This window comes from Prenolepis imparis, unplaced genomic scaffold (genome assembly GCF_030444845.1).
Source record: "Prenolepis imparis isolate NDT839.2.m4 unplaced genomic scaffold, iyPreImpa1.0 SCAF_5, whole genome shotgun sequence".
Classification (NCBI taxonomy): Eukaryota; Metazoa; Arthropoda; class Insecta; order Hymenoptera; family Formicidae; genus Prenolepis; species Prenolepis imparis.
In genome coordinates, this window is record NW_028141163.1 from 6,010,862 (window position 1) to 6,027,720 (window position 16,859).

At 35.3% G+C, this 16,859-nt stretch overlaps 1 protein-coding gene across 1 annotated transcript in view; it reads left to right on the plus strand.

Annotated features, from left to right (window-relative positions):
* The window catches only part of E23 (ABC transporter G family member E23), a 120,266-nt gene extending 106,133 nt beyond the window's left edge, over window positions 1-14,133 (plus strand). Inside the window, exons 5-13 of the mRNA XM_083037432.1 lie at window positions 1,196-1,301; window positions 3,563-3,663; window positions 4,480-4,735; window positions 5,250-5,417; window positions 6,395-6,516; window positions 8,385-8,592; window positions 10,214-10,428; window positions 11,529-11,737; window positions 12,178-14,133. Coding sequence (XP_082893558.1) covers window positions 1,196-1,301; window positions 3,563-3,663; window positions 4,480-4,735; window positions 5,250-5,417; window positions 6,395-6,516; window positions 8,385-8,592; window positions 10,214-10,428; window positions 11,529-11,737; window positions 12,178-12,373 — 1,581 coding nt within the window. The 3' untranslated portion in view covers window positions 12,374-14,133. The remainder of the gene's footprint in view (window positions 1-1,195; window positions 1,302-3,562; window positions 3,664-4,479; window positions 4,736-5,249; window positions 5,418-6,394; window positions 6,517-8,384; window positions 8,593-10,213; window positions 10,429-11,528; window positions 11,738-12,177) is intronic.
* The last annotated feature ends 2,726 nt before the right edge of the window (window positions 14,134-16,859 follow it).

The window sequence follows — 16,859 nt, forward strand, 5'->3', positions numbered from 1 at the left end:
TGGTGTTCCCAGCGAGTATAATATCATCGGCCGCACTTTCTCTCTCCGCATAACGGGTCCGCTTGTGTAACGGCACGAGGAGAATGAACGTTGAGAAACGGCATGTCGTCGTCTCGCCCGGTCTCTATATCCGTATACATGCCGTTGATTGTGATCCATAACATCATCGCACGAAATGCCGATGACACATTTTTAAACGGATTTAGAATTGACGTTAGCTTGACGTGACAAATTTTATTTAGACGTAGCATTTTTCTCCAATTTTTTCATATTTCTATACAACTTTAATTATATTTTTGCAACTAATGTGATAATTCATCATTTAAAAGTTTGTTAAAATTGTATAGTGAACTTATATTACATTCACTTAACTTAGTTAACAAGTTTAAATGTTCTGAGCAAGTTTTCTCTAGGTAACAGGCTTAATACGTTGGGAGATACATTGACTGATTGACGTGACAACGTTTTGTTACCAAGTGATTTTGTTGATTAAAGATAAATTGAATTAAGATAATAAAATCGATTTATTCTGACGGATATCACCGACAGAATATACAAAATTGGCAAAACAGTAGACTGTTATTTCAGAAGAACATAATTTGTTACACGAAAAAAATATGTAGATCTTACTATATTGCTAATATTTTCCGATGATAGAATTATTGATAAATGTTATTTGCGAAGACGACAGCAAATTTTGAGAGATTACAAAATTTCACAAATTATCTAAATTCATCATTTTCTCACGTAGCACTATTTTCTCTCCTTGCCATTAGAATCTAAATATTTTATTAGTTTGAAGAACCTCCAGAATTATCTTGGGAGAGTTCCCCTAACAATATAACACTTACCTACCGTAAGCCTTATCGAATTAACGATTTTGCCAGACATTTTTCCGAGATAAAAACAGTCGGCGGTTTCTCAATCGACGCGTCATCGTAATTGACATCGTAACGATTAGATTATCACGGGCGCGCTCTCCTCCCTCTCTCCTCTCCCTCCGGGATAATAATAGTACAAAGTGGCCTGAATATATATTACGAAACGGAAATGCATTCACGTCTCTGCGGTGCATCACATTGCAGCGCGGTTTTGTTTACGTTTGACGTTTAAACGCGCGCACGCGATATTCGCGCGTGCACGCGCGCTCGCGTGTGCAAGCGCGATCTCACGCATCTCTCGCGATCTTTTGCAGTACCAGGCGAGGCTGAGGCTTCCGGACACGCTCTCACACTCGCAGAAGATGCAGTGCGTGGACCATATCATCGAGGTCCTCGACCTCGCGGCCTGCCAAGACACCAGTGAGTATTATAGACATTCGTGCACGCATCGTAAATCCGAGAGATCGATGTCGATGCGCGACGTTTTTAGACGCGGCGCGATTCGGATTCGCGATCCGAAGATTCCACCGATCGTATAATTCGCTTGATTCCCGGTGGAATCGTAAAGTTCGGTTATACGTATACGTGGTGTAAACAACACCGGGGGAGAAAGAATCTTTTCGCCTCTCCATGTTAGAAGTTAGAAGCCATCGTTATTTCCAGGATCTAATGCCTCGCTCGACCGAATTACGCGCTTCTGCGTTTATGATCAAAATCAATTTAACCCCAATTCTCATGAGCTTATGCAGTTTGTTTAAGAGAGGATGCACATGTTGAGGACAATTAGTTGTCGCCTTTTAATATCATTCTTTTTCGTTTAATTATTTTATTTTATTTTTCTTTCAGATAAATATAGACATTAAAGCCCTTATAACTCATCGAAATTCGTTTTTTTCGTCTAAACAAACTCAATCAATCTTAATCAATTTAATCGATAAGTTATAACATTTCCAAATGTTGGAGAGGAGATTACTTTGTATATATAACTAATTATAACTCTTCACACTTTTTTACTGGACCGATTCTTCCAACCTCTTTGTAAATTTTACCTGATAGGTAGCATATCTTCGTCTTTTTTTTAGATAAGATTTTTAAAAAAGACGAACATATGCTATCTGTCGGGTAAAATTTACCAAGAAGTGGGAGCAATCAGCCCATTATGATCCAGATTGAAACAAAAGTTAATTATATCAATCTCCATTGTTGCAATCGGCTTTCATTGTCATCGTAATTACTTGTCTTAGTTTAATTTTGATTGACAATTTTCACGATTGCGAATATTAAATTCGCGAGTAATCACGTGTGCGTTAAACAATGCACAAAAATCGAACAAAGTGTAATATATTCATATAGACTTACATGCTGCATGCTTTATATTATGAGATTTTCAAAATAATGTAGAGTCGATTTTTCATTAACAAAAAAATTTGATTAAACATCATTTTTTTTTTAATATTTATGCTTCCGCAAAATTAAATTCTTAATCAATAGAAATCTGTCTAATTTTCATCGAGAAGAAAGAATAAGATTTCGTGTTTTATTTGGAGGGTCCAAACTTTAATTTATACATTCGATTATTGAACTTTGTTGGTGCCTCGTTATTTATGTTAAAATATAAATCGCTTGAGAATTTTTTAACGGCGACACAAGTCTTACCCGCATAATGTAGACGCGGATTTGCGGCCATCCTGTATCGCTTCACTCACATCAGCTACGTCGAAGTTGAATGCAACGGAAGCGCGGTGACATTTTCCGGAATACAAACTAGGGAAAGTACGGACGCGTATCTCTCTCTCTCTACAAAGTCCCGGGCTCATTGTCGGCTGTTGGTTGATAAACGGTTTCCTCGATCGTTAACCCCCGAGCTCTTCTCGAACGCCGAGAGCGAATGCCTCGGCCGCGTGACGTAAAATATTATTCCTCACACACACACACATCCATACACACACATATATGTACAATTATACGTACATTTCTCTTCCTGTAACCCGAAGGCGTGAGCAACCGACGGCGACGATGAAGTTAATAATTTACTACGCGTCAGAGATCACGCGTCCGCGTCTCATTAGTTCCAGCTGGTGTTGGCAAATTCGAATATTGGCACCCGGGATATTGAACGCCAACGCTGCCGATTCGAGAAAGCATTATCTTTGCTAATTATAGGATTTTTCATCGATATCGACGGTAATTTTGTTATCCGAACGTAGGCTCGTATATGCTCATAAATATGACTTTATTGTTCGATACGTGCCGTATCCTCTAAATTTTTTTAATGTCCTTTCTTTCTGTCCGAATAATTGTGATCGCCCACCTTTTCAATATCTTTCGCATGACAGATCTCTATTGTTTATAGTTTATACAATTGAATATTATTTTCGAATTATTATTCTTCTGTATTATGATATAGTACAGAGTAGTTGCACATTAGGAAATGACAAATGATCCCACAATACTTATATAACTTAAATAAATACGCGATTATCTACAGGTCCATATATCATTAACAGTTATGATTATATTTTTAATAATAATAATTTTTTTTTTTAATACATTTGTATAATATTCGAATATAAATTTTTGATGAATACAAGGATGAGCTATAAATTTTGAGCTTTGAATGTAATATTTATTACGCGAAAAGCGTAATATATATAGGTCAATGCGATCTCTCTCTTGTATAGTTGTTGGAGATTATACGAAACGGGGACTTTCGGGTGGCGAAAAGAAGAGGACGAGTATAGCCTGCGAATTACTCACAAATCCATCATTAATGTTACTTGACGTAAGTTTTTTTTCTCCATATATTTTCTTCGTAAACATATGCATATATATTTTAAATTTTATTCTATTTATAATTAATTCAGTAATAAATGAAATTAATTTTAGAAAGATTAATGAGTAGTGCGTTTGCATAATATATGTATACTATAATTATTTTTAAATATTTATTATACATCAATCTTTATACATACATTTTTTATCTTGTCGAATTTTAATAATTTATATGAAAGACGTGGAAATATAAAATTGTAAATTTAACTTTAAGAAAGAATTTATAACGTCTGTTTTTCAATCCCTTTCGATAATCTATTGATTAAAATTCCCTGCAGAGAAACTGTAAACTAGAAGATTCTTAGAGTGAAATATGTACTTATGGAATTATAGATCTATAAATCTTATGATTTATGCATCGAAAAAATGTTCAAATATTCAACCAAAAATTTCCAAACTCAAGATTCTATTCACGATAAGAGCGTAAATTTATCGAACGAAAAAAAATGTGTAGAAACGTGAATGCTCACAGAGCTGAAAATCCGTAAAACGAAAATATACGGTTTTAATGATTCAAAGGGGGAAAAAGAGTGAACACGAATAAAGAACTCGATATGTATGTTCGAAACACACAAAATAATATATATCCATGGAAATCACTTAAGATATATTTTTAACATAATATGTAGAAGTATAATATCGGATAATAAAAGAGATATAAATAACGTGAATTAATTTTTCACGAAAGTTTATCCGAGAAAAATTGTCCAAAATAACATTCCAATATTATGTTCGCTAATTTATGGAATCTCTCATTACACTTCAGGAATCTACGAGCGGACTCGACTCGCATTCGGCCCAGGCATTGATCTCGCGGTTAAAGAAGTATGCCGAGCAGGAGGGTAAGAGCATCGTGGTGACGGTACACCAACCTAGTTCCAGAATGTTCCACAGTTTCAGTAAGCTTCTCCTACTGAGTCGCGGTCAGGTAGCATACTACGGTTCGACGGCGAATATCAGCAGATTCTTCTCTACGATAGGACTTACACTGCTACCGAATTACAATCCCGCAGACTTTATTCGTAAGTGCACTTTCGCCGACATCAAATCTGATTTTGTGGAATTTCACTCATGAATGATATATATTTTATAAATAGATTGCCTCGCATTTTTATTTTTCTCTCGATATTTTAAACTTATGATCTTTAAATACAAATTCTATATGCACATATCACAAAAACTGGATATCTAAAAGGAGTATAGATACTGTCTAGGATAGTAAGATCTCTAATAATATGAGATTTTATATATATTTAATATTAATATTAAATATATTAAGATATACGAATAACATGAAACAACATGTTTGCAATATTTCGAAAATATAAATCACATTTATTTTTTAAATGAATGATTTCCGACTGCTTATATGCAAATAAGCGAATATATACGGGAAAGAGATTACAATTACACATTGATATTTTGAAATAATTATTTGACGAAATACTGCAGGGGGGACGGAAACAGATGGCCGTTCCCGTGAAAATTCGTGAGAGCACCTAGATCTCACAGCGTTGTACGAAACACTTGTTTCAGTGGAACAAATAAAGGGGCCGGAGGAAGTTCGAGAGCGCATCGTTGCCGCGGCGAGAGCTGCAAGACAGGGACCTGACTGCCCACCGGAACTTTGTCCGGAGTATAATCCCAGCCAACATCCGCTCAGCGACCATCTCATCCATTATCAGGAGCACCTCAGCCACAACGGTATTATATAGTATGCAACCGCCCCACGATATACGTATTTATATGTATGCACACCTAGACCTTCCCCCGACCGCAGGCGGATACCGTTGCGGTTCCGATGTACCCACTTAAAAGCGCGTACTTGTAAAGATCGAATATCTCGGGAACGCTGGAAGGAGGGTCCGCTTTATAAATTGCTAAGATAGGTAACCCGAAGCTGATGTTTAGAGTCTTTAACTCGCGCAGCGCACCGCAACATATTACTCCTTGAGAGTTATTTATTTTTCCATTATTGAGATGGGGAATAAATACATATCAATAGATCCAAGATAGATTACAATTTAAGATTATTTCGCATTTTCTCGCGATGTATACCAAAATAATAAATGAGGTCAACCAAAGAAAAATAGTAGTTGCTTCGAAATCGGGGTCAATTTTTAAACGAAAATAGCGCGTAAAAAACATTCGACAAATTAAATATTTTTTAAAATTTAACATTAAACACACAGTAAAAGTCGCTAAAGCTGCTAAAAATAAATAGAACATCTAGGATACTGTGTATATAATTTCTTTTTAATCCTTCGATTTTATCTCGTTAAAAAATTAAAATTAAACTTTTTTTATATTTTATATATAACTGACATTTGACCGGTTTAAAAATTTTTTTTATTTTAGATTTTCTTAAATAATTATTTTATGTTATCCCCCTTTTAAAATCGGATGTGATATAACCAGAGAGATCGTGTGAAATTTAAGAGAATGATAAAAAACAATAATATATATGTGAAACGTGAACACAAGACTAGTTAAATATTTAAAAATATATATTGCGATAAAATAAACCACGATAAATATACACTTTAGAAAAGTGAGATAATAATTGTCACAGAGGTTTTTTCTCCTTTCATTTATATTTCTGCCTACTCGTATATTTATTGATTCAACAATGCAATTCTCACAAAGCTATTCTAAACATCCATTTCTTCGATGTTTTACAGTGAAGGAAGACGAAAGCCGTACGCTGTGGTTGGATACACAAAGCCACGCCAGCAGCAACGCGAGTTCTGCTGATGACGACTATTCCTGGCAATGGCCCACCAGCTTCTGGTCGCAGTTCAAAGTGAGTATGCTTTGAGAATGTTTTCAGCAATTACCGGATACAATGTCATTCTGCTCGCTTAAGCGTTCTTTAACCCTGTCCGACCACAGCGATTGATATACTATTCTAAGGAGAAGAGGGCGAGAAGCTTAAGTGCATAATTTTGTGTACAATGATACACGTGTCAATATAAAAAAAATATTAATATTAATATAAATAGTATCAAGAACCTATTTTGTCTACAGAAAAAATCCATTTTCATAGACTTTATTTTGGATATACAAAATTAAGAATATTTTATTTCTGACTACATTAATATCAGTTAACACACATTAATTCCTATCTAAATTTAATTATCTTGATTTTTTTTATCTGCGGTATAAGAAAAAGAAAACAGAGAAAATTGTATTGGTATTAATAAAATCATAATTATATTAATTCAAAAATTCAAAATTATCGCAATCAAATCTGAAAATTGAGCGATACAGAATGCAAAGTCTATTTGAAACTTGACTAGAGAGTAATACTTTCTTCTCTATTCGCATGATATTTTTTAAATTTAATTTATCAAAATCCTATTATTTATTTTTTAAGATCAATACTTGGTCCTTGAAACAGTTAATTTTTTTATTTTGGCCCTTAATATATCCGCGTAATTTCGTACAGTAAGTTTTGGACATTCGATATAACATATTGACATGTACGATATTTTCTAAAGCGTATCTCTTGCAAGAAACAAAAGCACATAGACTGATCGAGTAAATGAAATAACTTTATTCATTGTGTAAGAGAATCAGAATATCCGACGTTATCCATCGCGGGCGCCGATTAACGAATGCAACTAGACTAATATCGGATTACTTATTCGCGATCGCGCGTCGTAGGTGGATCGTGGCATCGCCGAGAATCGTCGGGGAGGAGGTAATGAGAAAAAAAGAAAAAAAATGCGTGCATAATGTCGCAAGAAAGAAGACCGGCCGAGTGTGGAGAGGAGAATTAGGTCGCGTTTGCACGATTCACCATATCCGGATAATTACCGCGCGACCAGTATGTCCATTCGTAATCGAATACGAGCGACGGAGTCACTTTTACCTGGCCGGCGGAACCGCTCGTGATTCTTTGTGGCTCTTACAGTAGCGTTCCGTCACCTCGGGATCGCGCGTTCAAGGTTTAATACACTCTGTCAACGACATATTTATCTGTCTAGGAGACATAAATTTCGTTCTCTTTGTTCGGTTAATTGGCGGATGTTTTAGTACGAGCAACGCTGACCCGAAAACATAGCCTTTCACGTGTTATGCCCGAAACATCCTACATATATATACCACGGTTATTGTTCAAAAAGACCTTCGAAACCAGCATTGTGAAACTTTGCGTTCCATTTTCTCACGGACGCTGATATAATCAAGGCGCGTTCCAAAAGTATTAATCTGACGGCCTGTGCGTTAACATCCCGAAGATTGTTGCTGCATCCAGAAAAAATTGCCGTGCCGGAGTTTTAAGAAAGAAATACTAATAGCAATTTCTCTTCCGAACTTTTGACTTAAAAATCTCCATGTTATAAAGTTTTAATTTCGTTTTACACAACGTTGCGCAGCTTATTGCTTAAACATAATTTCGAACTTTTATCAGCAACTTGTATTCTTTGCAACAATATATAGCGGTCTACAAAGTTTCATAAATGCGATATTATAAGTATTCATTATATAGAATTATTCCACATAGTTGTGTTATAAATAGAACGTAATCTTTTTAATTTAAAATACTTGCTAAAGTAAAAGAAAATCGCAAGTAAATTAGAATTGCTCCGCAAGATCTACGTCTATACGTCTTACGAGCTCTACGTCTATACGTCTTACGAAAACGGGATGTTATGTTCTTGGTTTCAGGTATTATCGGAAAGAAATTTTCAAGAGGCACGACCGCGAATGTTGTCTCGTTTGAATTGGTTGCAAACGGTGGCCCTAGGATTACTGGCCGGGCTTTTGTGGCTGGGACTTCCCAGAACTGAAGCAGCCCTTCACGATATTCAAGGGTGGATGTTCTTCAGCACCACGTACTGGATGCTTTTTGCACATTTTGGAGCACTCTCTAGTTGTGAGTTGAATTTAATTTAATTTTCACTTGCGTAATTGAAATTCCGGTTCAAAAAGGATGGAATGTCCATTGCGGCGAGAAACTAGACTGATTATCTCGATATCTACATCAATGTGGTACTTGAATAAAACATAATTACAATTTGTTAAATTTGTGGCGGATCAACAGAATATATTTTAATGAAGGAACTCCTAATGAAAATTGTAATTATATATGTATTTTTTATATCAACATATTAATAAAACGTTTATTTGCAAATTAAGTTTGAAGCGCGTATTAAAAAGCAAAAGCTTATTTTTCCAGCTAATAAAAGATCATATTTTTCTCAAAATTTTGCGATTAAATTTTATTCTAAAAAATTAATAATTTTAAAATAAATTTTACTTCAAAATGCGTTTAATTTGAAATTTGATCAAAATGTTTATTGAAAATTAAGAAACTGCGAGAAATGATCTGTATAATATATATATTCTTAGATTTTAAATTTATCCATTTTATCATATAATTCTCGATATCATCGAGAGTTTATGCTATACCCTAATAATATTTGCGGAATATATAAACATCCAGTTTTGCTCGATTTATGTAAAAGCTCGCGGAAGCATCACGCAAGCATGCAGAAGTAGATGAAGTTGATAGGATAATTGGACGTAACGTGCTCCATTAGTCATTCAGTGGGATTCACTTTTTATCGCAAAAATTTTTAAAGGATCAAAGAACGTTCAATCAAGAATGTGGGACGTATACTATGACCTACTACATGTCCGATAATGGAGGTCCTTAAACTTGCGTCTCTAATAGCTAGCATGCAGCCAGAACGTGACAAATCCCGTGCAGGCGGGCTGAGCCGATTTGATCGATACACTAAAAGTTATTAACTTCTACAAACATAAACGAATGTTGAAGTTGACGAGAGAAAGAGAAAGAATAACTCTAAAAGCAGTAACACAATAATTACACATTTTGTCAACATAATTTCAAAACTGTCTATATCAAATATTCTGTCTCTAATTAGAGAGATGATATATTATATTTATTATTATTTCCTGTTTTTAATTGTTCTATTATTGATGACTTAATGCGTCGGATTTTTTTATTTCAAATTTTATATATTATATCTCCTCTTTCTTTCCTCGACAAATTATAATCTAGACTTTCGATAGACACAGTTAATTAAAATTATTATCATTATTGCAGTTATCGTCATAACGGCACAAAAAAAAATCGTATATGTCTTTAGAATGATATATATCTTTAAGAATGATGTTCCTAAGATTTCCCTCCCGAGTCATGAAATGGCACCATTCGTTCGCGTTGAGAAGAAAAGTACCGATATATAAAATAACAAGATGAAACATTAAGAGGAACACGCGCGCATCTATCGTCGTCTGTCACGCCTGGTCGCGTAATTTACGAATGCCCAGAGAAGAAAGAACACGTAACACGCGGATTGCGATCGCCCGCGATCGTTTTTATAGTCTCTCTCTTACCCCTGGGGGGAAGCGAGGAGATGCTAAGGCGCGCGCTCCTTGACGAGCTGTAAAACCGATTTTAGCATCACCGTAAGCGCGAGGGGATTAATTCTGAAAATAACGCGCACGGGACGATGACGATTTTCCAGTTCCCCCGGAGCGCGAGGTGATCAACAAGGAGCGACTGTCAGGATCCTATCGGCTCTCGGCCTATTACCTAGCGAAGATGGTCGGCGAGCTGCCGCTGACGATAACGCTGCCCGCAGTCTACCATTTAATTAGTTACCCGATGTTGGGCTTCCACAATCCGACGGTCTTCGTCACGTTGCTCGCGTTCTTGCTGCTCAACACCGTGGTCGCACAGGTATGTATTTTATTCATTTCATCCGGTGCAACCGGATGCTTAATCCTCGAAACGTAATCGGGGTCTTTATGTGTCCGAGATCATTATCTAAGCAAAGTCGAATACCTCCCCATATTCTATAATTTAAAAAAACCTCGGTTTTGTTATATTTTTTCAGAGAATTTGTGAAATTAAATATTAAAATTTATATTCTTTTAAAATTTTTCTTTAGTCGGTTTTCCATGAACGATAATTGGAAAAATTAATAACGCACGGTGTTTTATCGGATCAATGAAGAAATCGTGTTACGTTCTGAGGGTGAACTTGTACGGTTTATTGGAGAGATGGGAGTCGATTATATTTGCGAATTTCTGTTCAATCTAATATCCAGAATTTCAACCGAATCAATGCGCACAAATATTGGTATTGTCATATTGAAATTGATAGAAATGAAAAAATTCGATGTATGCCAATCCTTGTGTATAATTATCTTGAGAGGACATAAAGTTTTAAATCTTCTATATATTCGTGAATCTCGATGTATAATCTGTTGTTATTGCTATGAATCAATAAAAATAAAAATTTTTCTTTAAATCAATATCTTTTGGATTTTTATGTAAAATTGCTGCTTATATGATACTCTTTGTTAATATGCTATATAAAGTTTCTAAGTCTAAGTACACGTTATATATATGACAGCAATTCTGTTTTCTTATGATTTTTACACTAATTGTAAGAAAGGTTTGCTACATCTAATATAATCAAATTAAATAGCAAGAAGAAAGCTATTTTTCTAAAATCCTCTCCTAAAATCAAATATTCAAGTCTAAGAAAACTGCTTATTGTAATAATCATATAACGTCATTTGAAAAAAAATCGATATAAACTACTGTACTCTGAAATCCATAAAAATAATGATAAACTATATATAAGCAAATATTTATTCTTGACAATAGAATGTCCAATAGATATCTATGTACCAAGGATACATAGGTATTGCTCTCGCCAAATCTCATGGGTCTGACTGAAAACGCGGATTACTACTCGTCCGGTTTTTAATATTCGTCGTAAGTCGACTTATTGCGACCAGCTTTTCAATTTTACTTCTGTTTGCTTTGCAGAGCGTTGGATTCTTCGTGGGCGCTTGCTGCCTAGATCTGCAGGTGAGCATCACCGCGTCCGCGCTCTACACCCTGGCGACGCAACTTTTGGGTGGTTATTTAGCGACATCGGTCCCACCGTGGTTAGCGTGGGCCAGATACGTCAGCATGGTGCACTACGCCTATCAGAATATGCAGATTCTGGAGTTCGGCGTCGGCGAACCGATCACGTAAGGCTACACTTTTTATTTATCGTCGTCTAATTTTTCGATCATCATCCAAATTTTTACGAACAAGCGAAATTTTGTCGAACGAACGCGGACTGTAAAGTTATTAAAAAGATTCTCTTTCCAATAAATATAATTTATAATTGAATGAAACAAGTTTATAGGACTATATATAATACTATATGATTTAACGATAAAATTTATAAGGTTTTTTCCTAAAAGATATAATGTTGAAAATATTTCGAATAACATAAGAAGTAATATAAAGAGAAAAATAGAGAACCATACAATGTGTATGATTAAATTTTAATTATTTGTATCGAATAAATTGTTTCGTTTTAATGCGGGAAATATTATATATTCAATAGTAGCCGTGTTAATAATATATCAAAAACGCGTATAAGAGTGAAATGATAGATTTGCGTATGTCTTCTGTATGACAGATGCTCGCAGCCGAGTAAATTTGCCGAGTGCAGAAACAGCACGACGATACCAGTTTCCGCGATTTTGGAGAGTCAAGGTGGGGTCAGGGGCTCTAATCTACCACTTTGGGCGAACACGGCGGTGCTCTTGGCGTTTCTGATAGTTTTCCGAACCCTGGGCTATCTCGTTCTGCGTTACTACCGTGTACCAAAATGAGCGTGTCGGGAGTCACGCAAGTAGCACGCAAATTCTCCACGCAACTTTCGCGAATCTTCAGTTTTATTACTATAAAATAAAATATATATATATATATATATAGTTGTGTACCGCGTGTCTCGCTGCTATCGGAAAAATGACGCACGTTTCGACATCGCCCCTCTTCCTCCTCCCCCTCGGAATTCTCTTGTCGATCTGTCGAATGTCTATAGAACTTTTTCTATCTGCCTCGTAAACGCGAGAGAGTGGCGCGAATCTGTTATCACGCAAACGTGCGAGCATTTTCATTTTTCCCAATGGGCATGTATCATGCAAAACGCGAGACTGCAAAAGATTTGGTGAGAACTATATACATATATATGTATACATTATATTGTATATGTGAGACTCTTTACACCACAATAAGGAGGGTGTGTATGTGATATGATAGAGAGAAAGAGACGTGCCAGCGCGTGCACACGCGCGTAAATGTGGAATAGCGTGTTTGTTGTTTGCGGCAAGAAGGGTATAATAGTAGAGAGAAATTTCGTCGCGGTGCCGCGCCGCGAAACCGACTGAAAATTTGTACGTTGGCGATGAATCTTTATACATATACATAGAGAGAGAAATATATATATATACATATATACATATATAAATATAAAATATATATATATGTATATCTATATTAACGTATACATACGCGTATACATACGCGTATACATACGCGAACGATAGAAATTAGATTCTTAAAAAATCGTATTTATAAGCGATACCCATCACGTTTTATTTTTACTTTTATTACCGCCACAATTTTGTGCTACGTTAGTGTTCGTTGATACCAGTAGGAGTTGTGTATACTGCTACTGTTATTATCATTACTTACTATCTTTACTATCGAGAGACGCTGTAATTATAAGAGATAGACGAAGGATTATGCTGCTAATTCTAAAGTTGACAGGAAAGAGGAGAAACGTATATACAGGATGTTCCACAACCTTCGTACAATACTTTAGCATGTTTTAGAGGTACAATAAAATTAAAAATTCTAATAAAAATTTTATAATAGTTTTTACGTTATAGACAAGGAAAGTTTGCCAATGATATTTTAGAACTCCAAACTACAATCATATACGTGTATCGATCTGTCAAATCTATGGATAGAATTTTTGATTGTATTTTATCTCTAGAACACGCTAATATAGTATTGTACGAAAGTTGTAAGACACTCTGTATATATGCATATAAATATATATAAATATGTATATGTATGTTATACATATATCAATACTGTTCTTGACGACTCGTATCGTGTGGGGAACGCGTGTTTTTTCGCGCGACGCGATAATTTCGAAAAGTTTTATGCGTGATGAACAGGATGGCGAAGAGAAAAGACTTTTTACGTCGATTATATAAAATCTGTTGGGATTTCTGCGATATATCTCCGTGATATTACTCGGACGCGTTGCGAGAATGGGGATCCAAAAAAATTAACGAGCGGTGTAATATTCATTGTTTACTTTGTACATAGAGAGGGAGAGAGAGTGAAAGAAAAATATTACGTATATACAAAGTGTCCTACAACCGTACAATACTTTATGAGCGTGTGTTCTAGAGATGAAATAGAGTAAAAAATTCTAATACAAAAATGTTGAGGCTGCAATAGTTTTTGAGTTATGATCGCTTATAATCTATTTCACCTCTAAAACACGCTCGTAAAGTATTGTACGGTGAGACACCCTGTATATATTAGGATGAAATACACATTTCAATTATATATATACATACATACATACACGAACACACTTATGTACCCATATACATAATGATAATGATAGTAATAATAACGATGCTAAGTATTATTATTCCAATTATTATTACTATTATTATCGCGCAATGATTATTTCGGTTAGTTTAATTTTTATCATTATTATTATTATTATTATTATTATTATTATTCTCGCATGTACATTTGTAACGGACTGAACAAGACGCGATGTATTTTTTGTACATGCACAAAAGAGGCGATACACACATTATATGCTGGAGGGCGGGGGGAGGGGGAGGGAATCGCATTATAAAATTACAATTCGCGTGAATCCATTTCGTTAATAATACCGATATCGTGGCATGTTGTTATACTCCTTTCCTCTCCCGAGTTACACAGGAGTCACGGAGAGCTAGTGTTTGTTACATAAGAAAAAAAATAGATTAGATTATTACAGTTATACTATGCGGAGAAAATGTATATCTAACTGCGATAAATAACGCATGTCAGCCAATCAGCGGTGTAATATTGTAAGGAACAAGTGAACTGGACGACTCCAGAGTGGTTTAACAAGTAGGATCGCCGCAAGTATGGTGAATCTCTGATTTTAATCAAGTTTTACGAAAACAGAATCAATGCATATCTCTTATATACGCGCGTTCGAACGCGCGTTGTCTCGATTGCTCGCTTTTCATTATCCGGTAATCATCGCTGACCCCATCCCCTTTACGATAACGAATAAAATCAGTTAGTCAGGAGAATGAACGTTGGAAAGAAAGCCGCATTTGCCAAAGGACTCCGCGAGTCGCGATCACGGAGTATCGTCCAGTACACCAATACATAAGCGCAATATCCACCAAGTGTTCATTGAGTTTGGCGGCGAGAGAAAGCAAAGAGAACGGGAAGAAAGAGGACGCATATACGACGAGGATTATTGCTTCCTAATCACGCGAGGACAGAGAAACACGAAGAGAAGGTAGGAAAAAAACAACGTCAAGGTAAAATAAAAATTAAGATAAACCGAGTCGGTTAGAATCGAATTCCCCGCAAAGTATGATACAGGGGCCGCTGTACATATTAGACAATTGGCCACGAATATATATATATATATATATATATATATATATATATATATATATATAATAGAAAATTTGATAAAAATTGCTTTGCTCGCCAAACTTTAAAAACGACTTTCTTTCCTTCAATATTTACTTTTATCATTTCAACTCTGTAGTTTAAATTACAATATATTGGAAAAATTAAGCAAGATTTTATCTAGTAACTGCGGTGATTACGATAAGCCTTAAACCGACTCTGGCAATGAATAACATCACGTAAATTCGAGAGGGGCAACAGAGATAAAGCAACTGTAATAAACAAAGATTTGGCTGTGTCAATGTCATAACGTCTACTAAATTGATTTGTGTGTATATATCGTTTCTTTTTTTATACCTTTAACGTCTCAATCGAAAGCTCTCAATGAAGATGACGAAAGTGAAAGAAAGAACGAGAGAATGCACATTAGTATCCAAGACAGAGTGAAATATTGCTGAATGAATTAAGGGTAGAGAGAGATAAAGAGCGAAAAAAAACAAAACGAGAGAGAGAAAGAGAGAGTGTATGGGAAGGACTTTTATTATATTCATATTTTTATTGCACATTTAACGTTAAATGGTGGCTAAATGTCAAGAAAGTTTTATTACTAAATTAATAAACTTCCATATAAACGCGTTCTATATATAAACAAATAGCTACTGTATTTCCCGTTAAATTTGTGATAAAATGAGTTTTATTGTTGTAACGAAAAAGAGGAGATAGAGAAAGAGAGAGGTTGTTTCGAAGCCGTACGTCGTTCACCGATCGTGCGAAAGATAGATATCATACAAATTCTTGCATAGATATCATACAATTCTATACATTTTCGATTGCTACGCGCGCGCGAAAAAATTGGAGATTCTTATTTCTATTTCTCAAAAACCAAACACAAAAAACATGAACGAAAATCCAGCGTATATATATATATATATACACCTATATGATGCCGCTTTTATAGGCGTTGGCGGTGATAACCATTTTTTAAGAAAATGCTTATCTGAGAATGCAGATGCGCATCGAAGGTACAGAAAGCGAAGGTTTCTTTCCTTTGCCTCCTCCTATATACGCTATTCTATCGTACGCAGGAAACGCACTTTTTGATGATCATGTAGATGTCTTTTCAAAATTTTGATATCCATATATATATATACTATTATTACTATATAAATGTACACCACTGACGGTTAATAAAACCCGCGCGACTGGACATTTGTATGCGTTTTACAACTTTAGCAGCGAGCTCGGACTAATTGATACTCACAAACGGAACCGTAGACTGCACGAAATCATTTTTTGCCGAATGCCACAAAGTTGGACGGAATGCTTCGTCTCGATAACGCGCGACAAAAGCGTGTGTTTAAACCAACGGGATTAAAATGTGCGTTGGTGTATCATTGTCTTTTGCGGACCAGAATAGATAATTGCGAGGCAACCTAACGATTATCTTCTGTATAGATGTTCAGAAAAGTGTACATCAGTAGGGACAATTAGATTAGATTAGAAGGTACAATTCTTTTTTTACGATAGAAATTTTATTAAATCTATCATCACTTTTCTATTATTTTAACTTTTTTATTATTTTTATTATGGATTATTTTAATGCAACTTGAATTTTATCAAAATTACAAAATGTTGATACTGAAT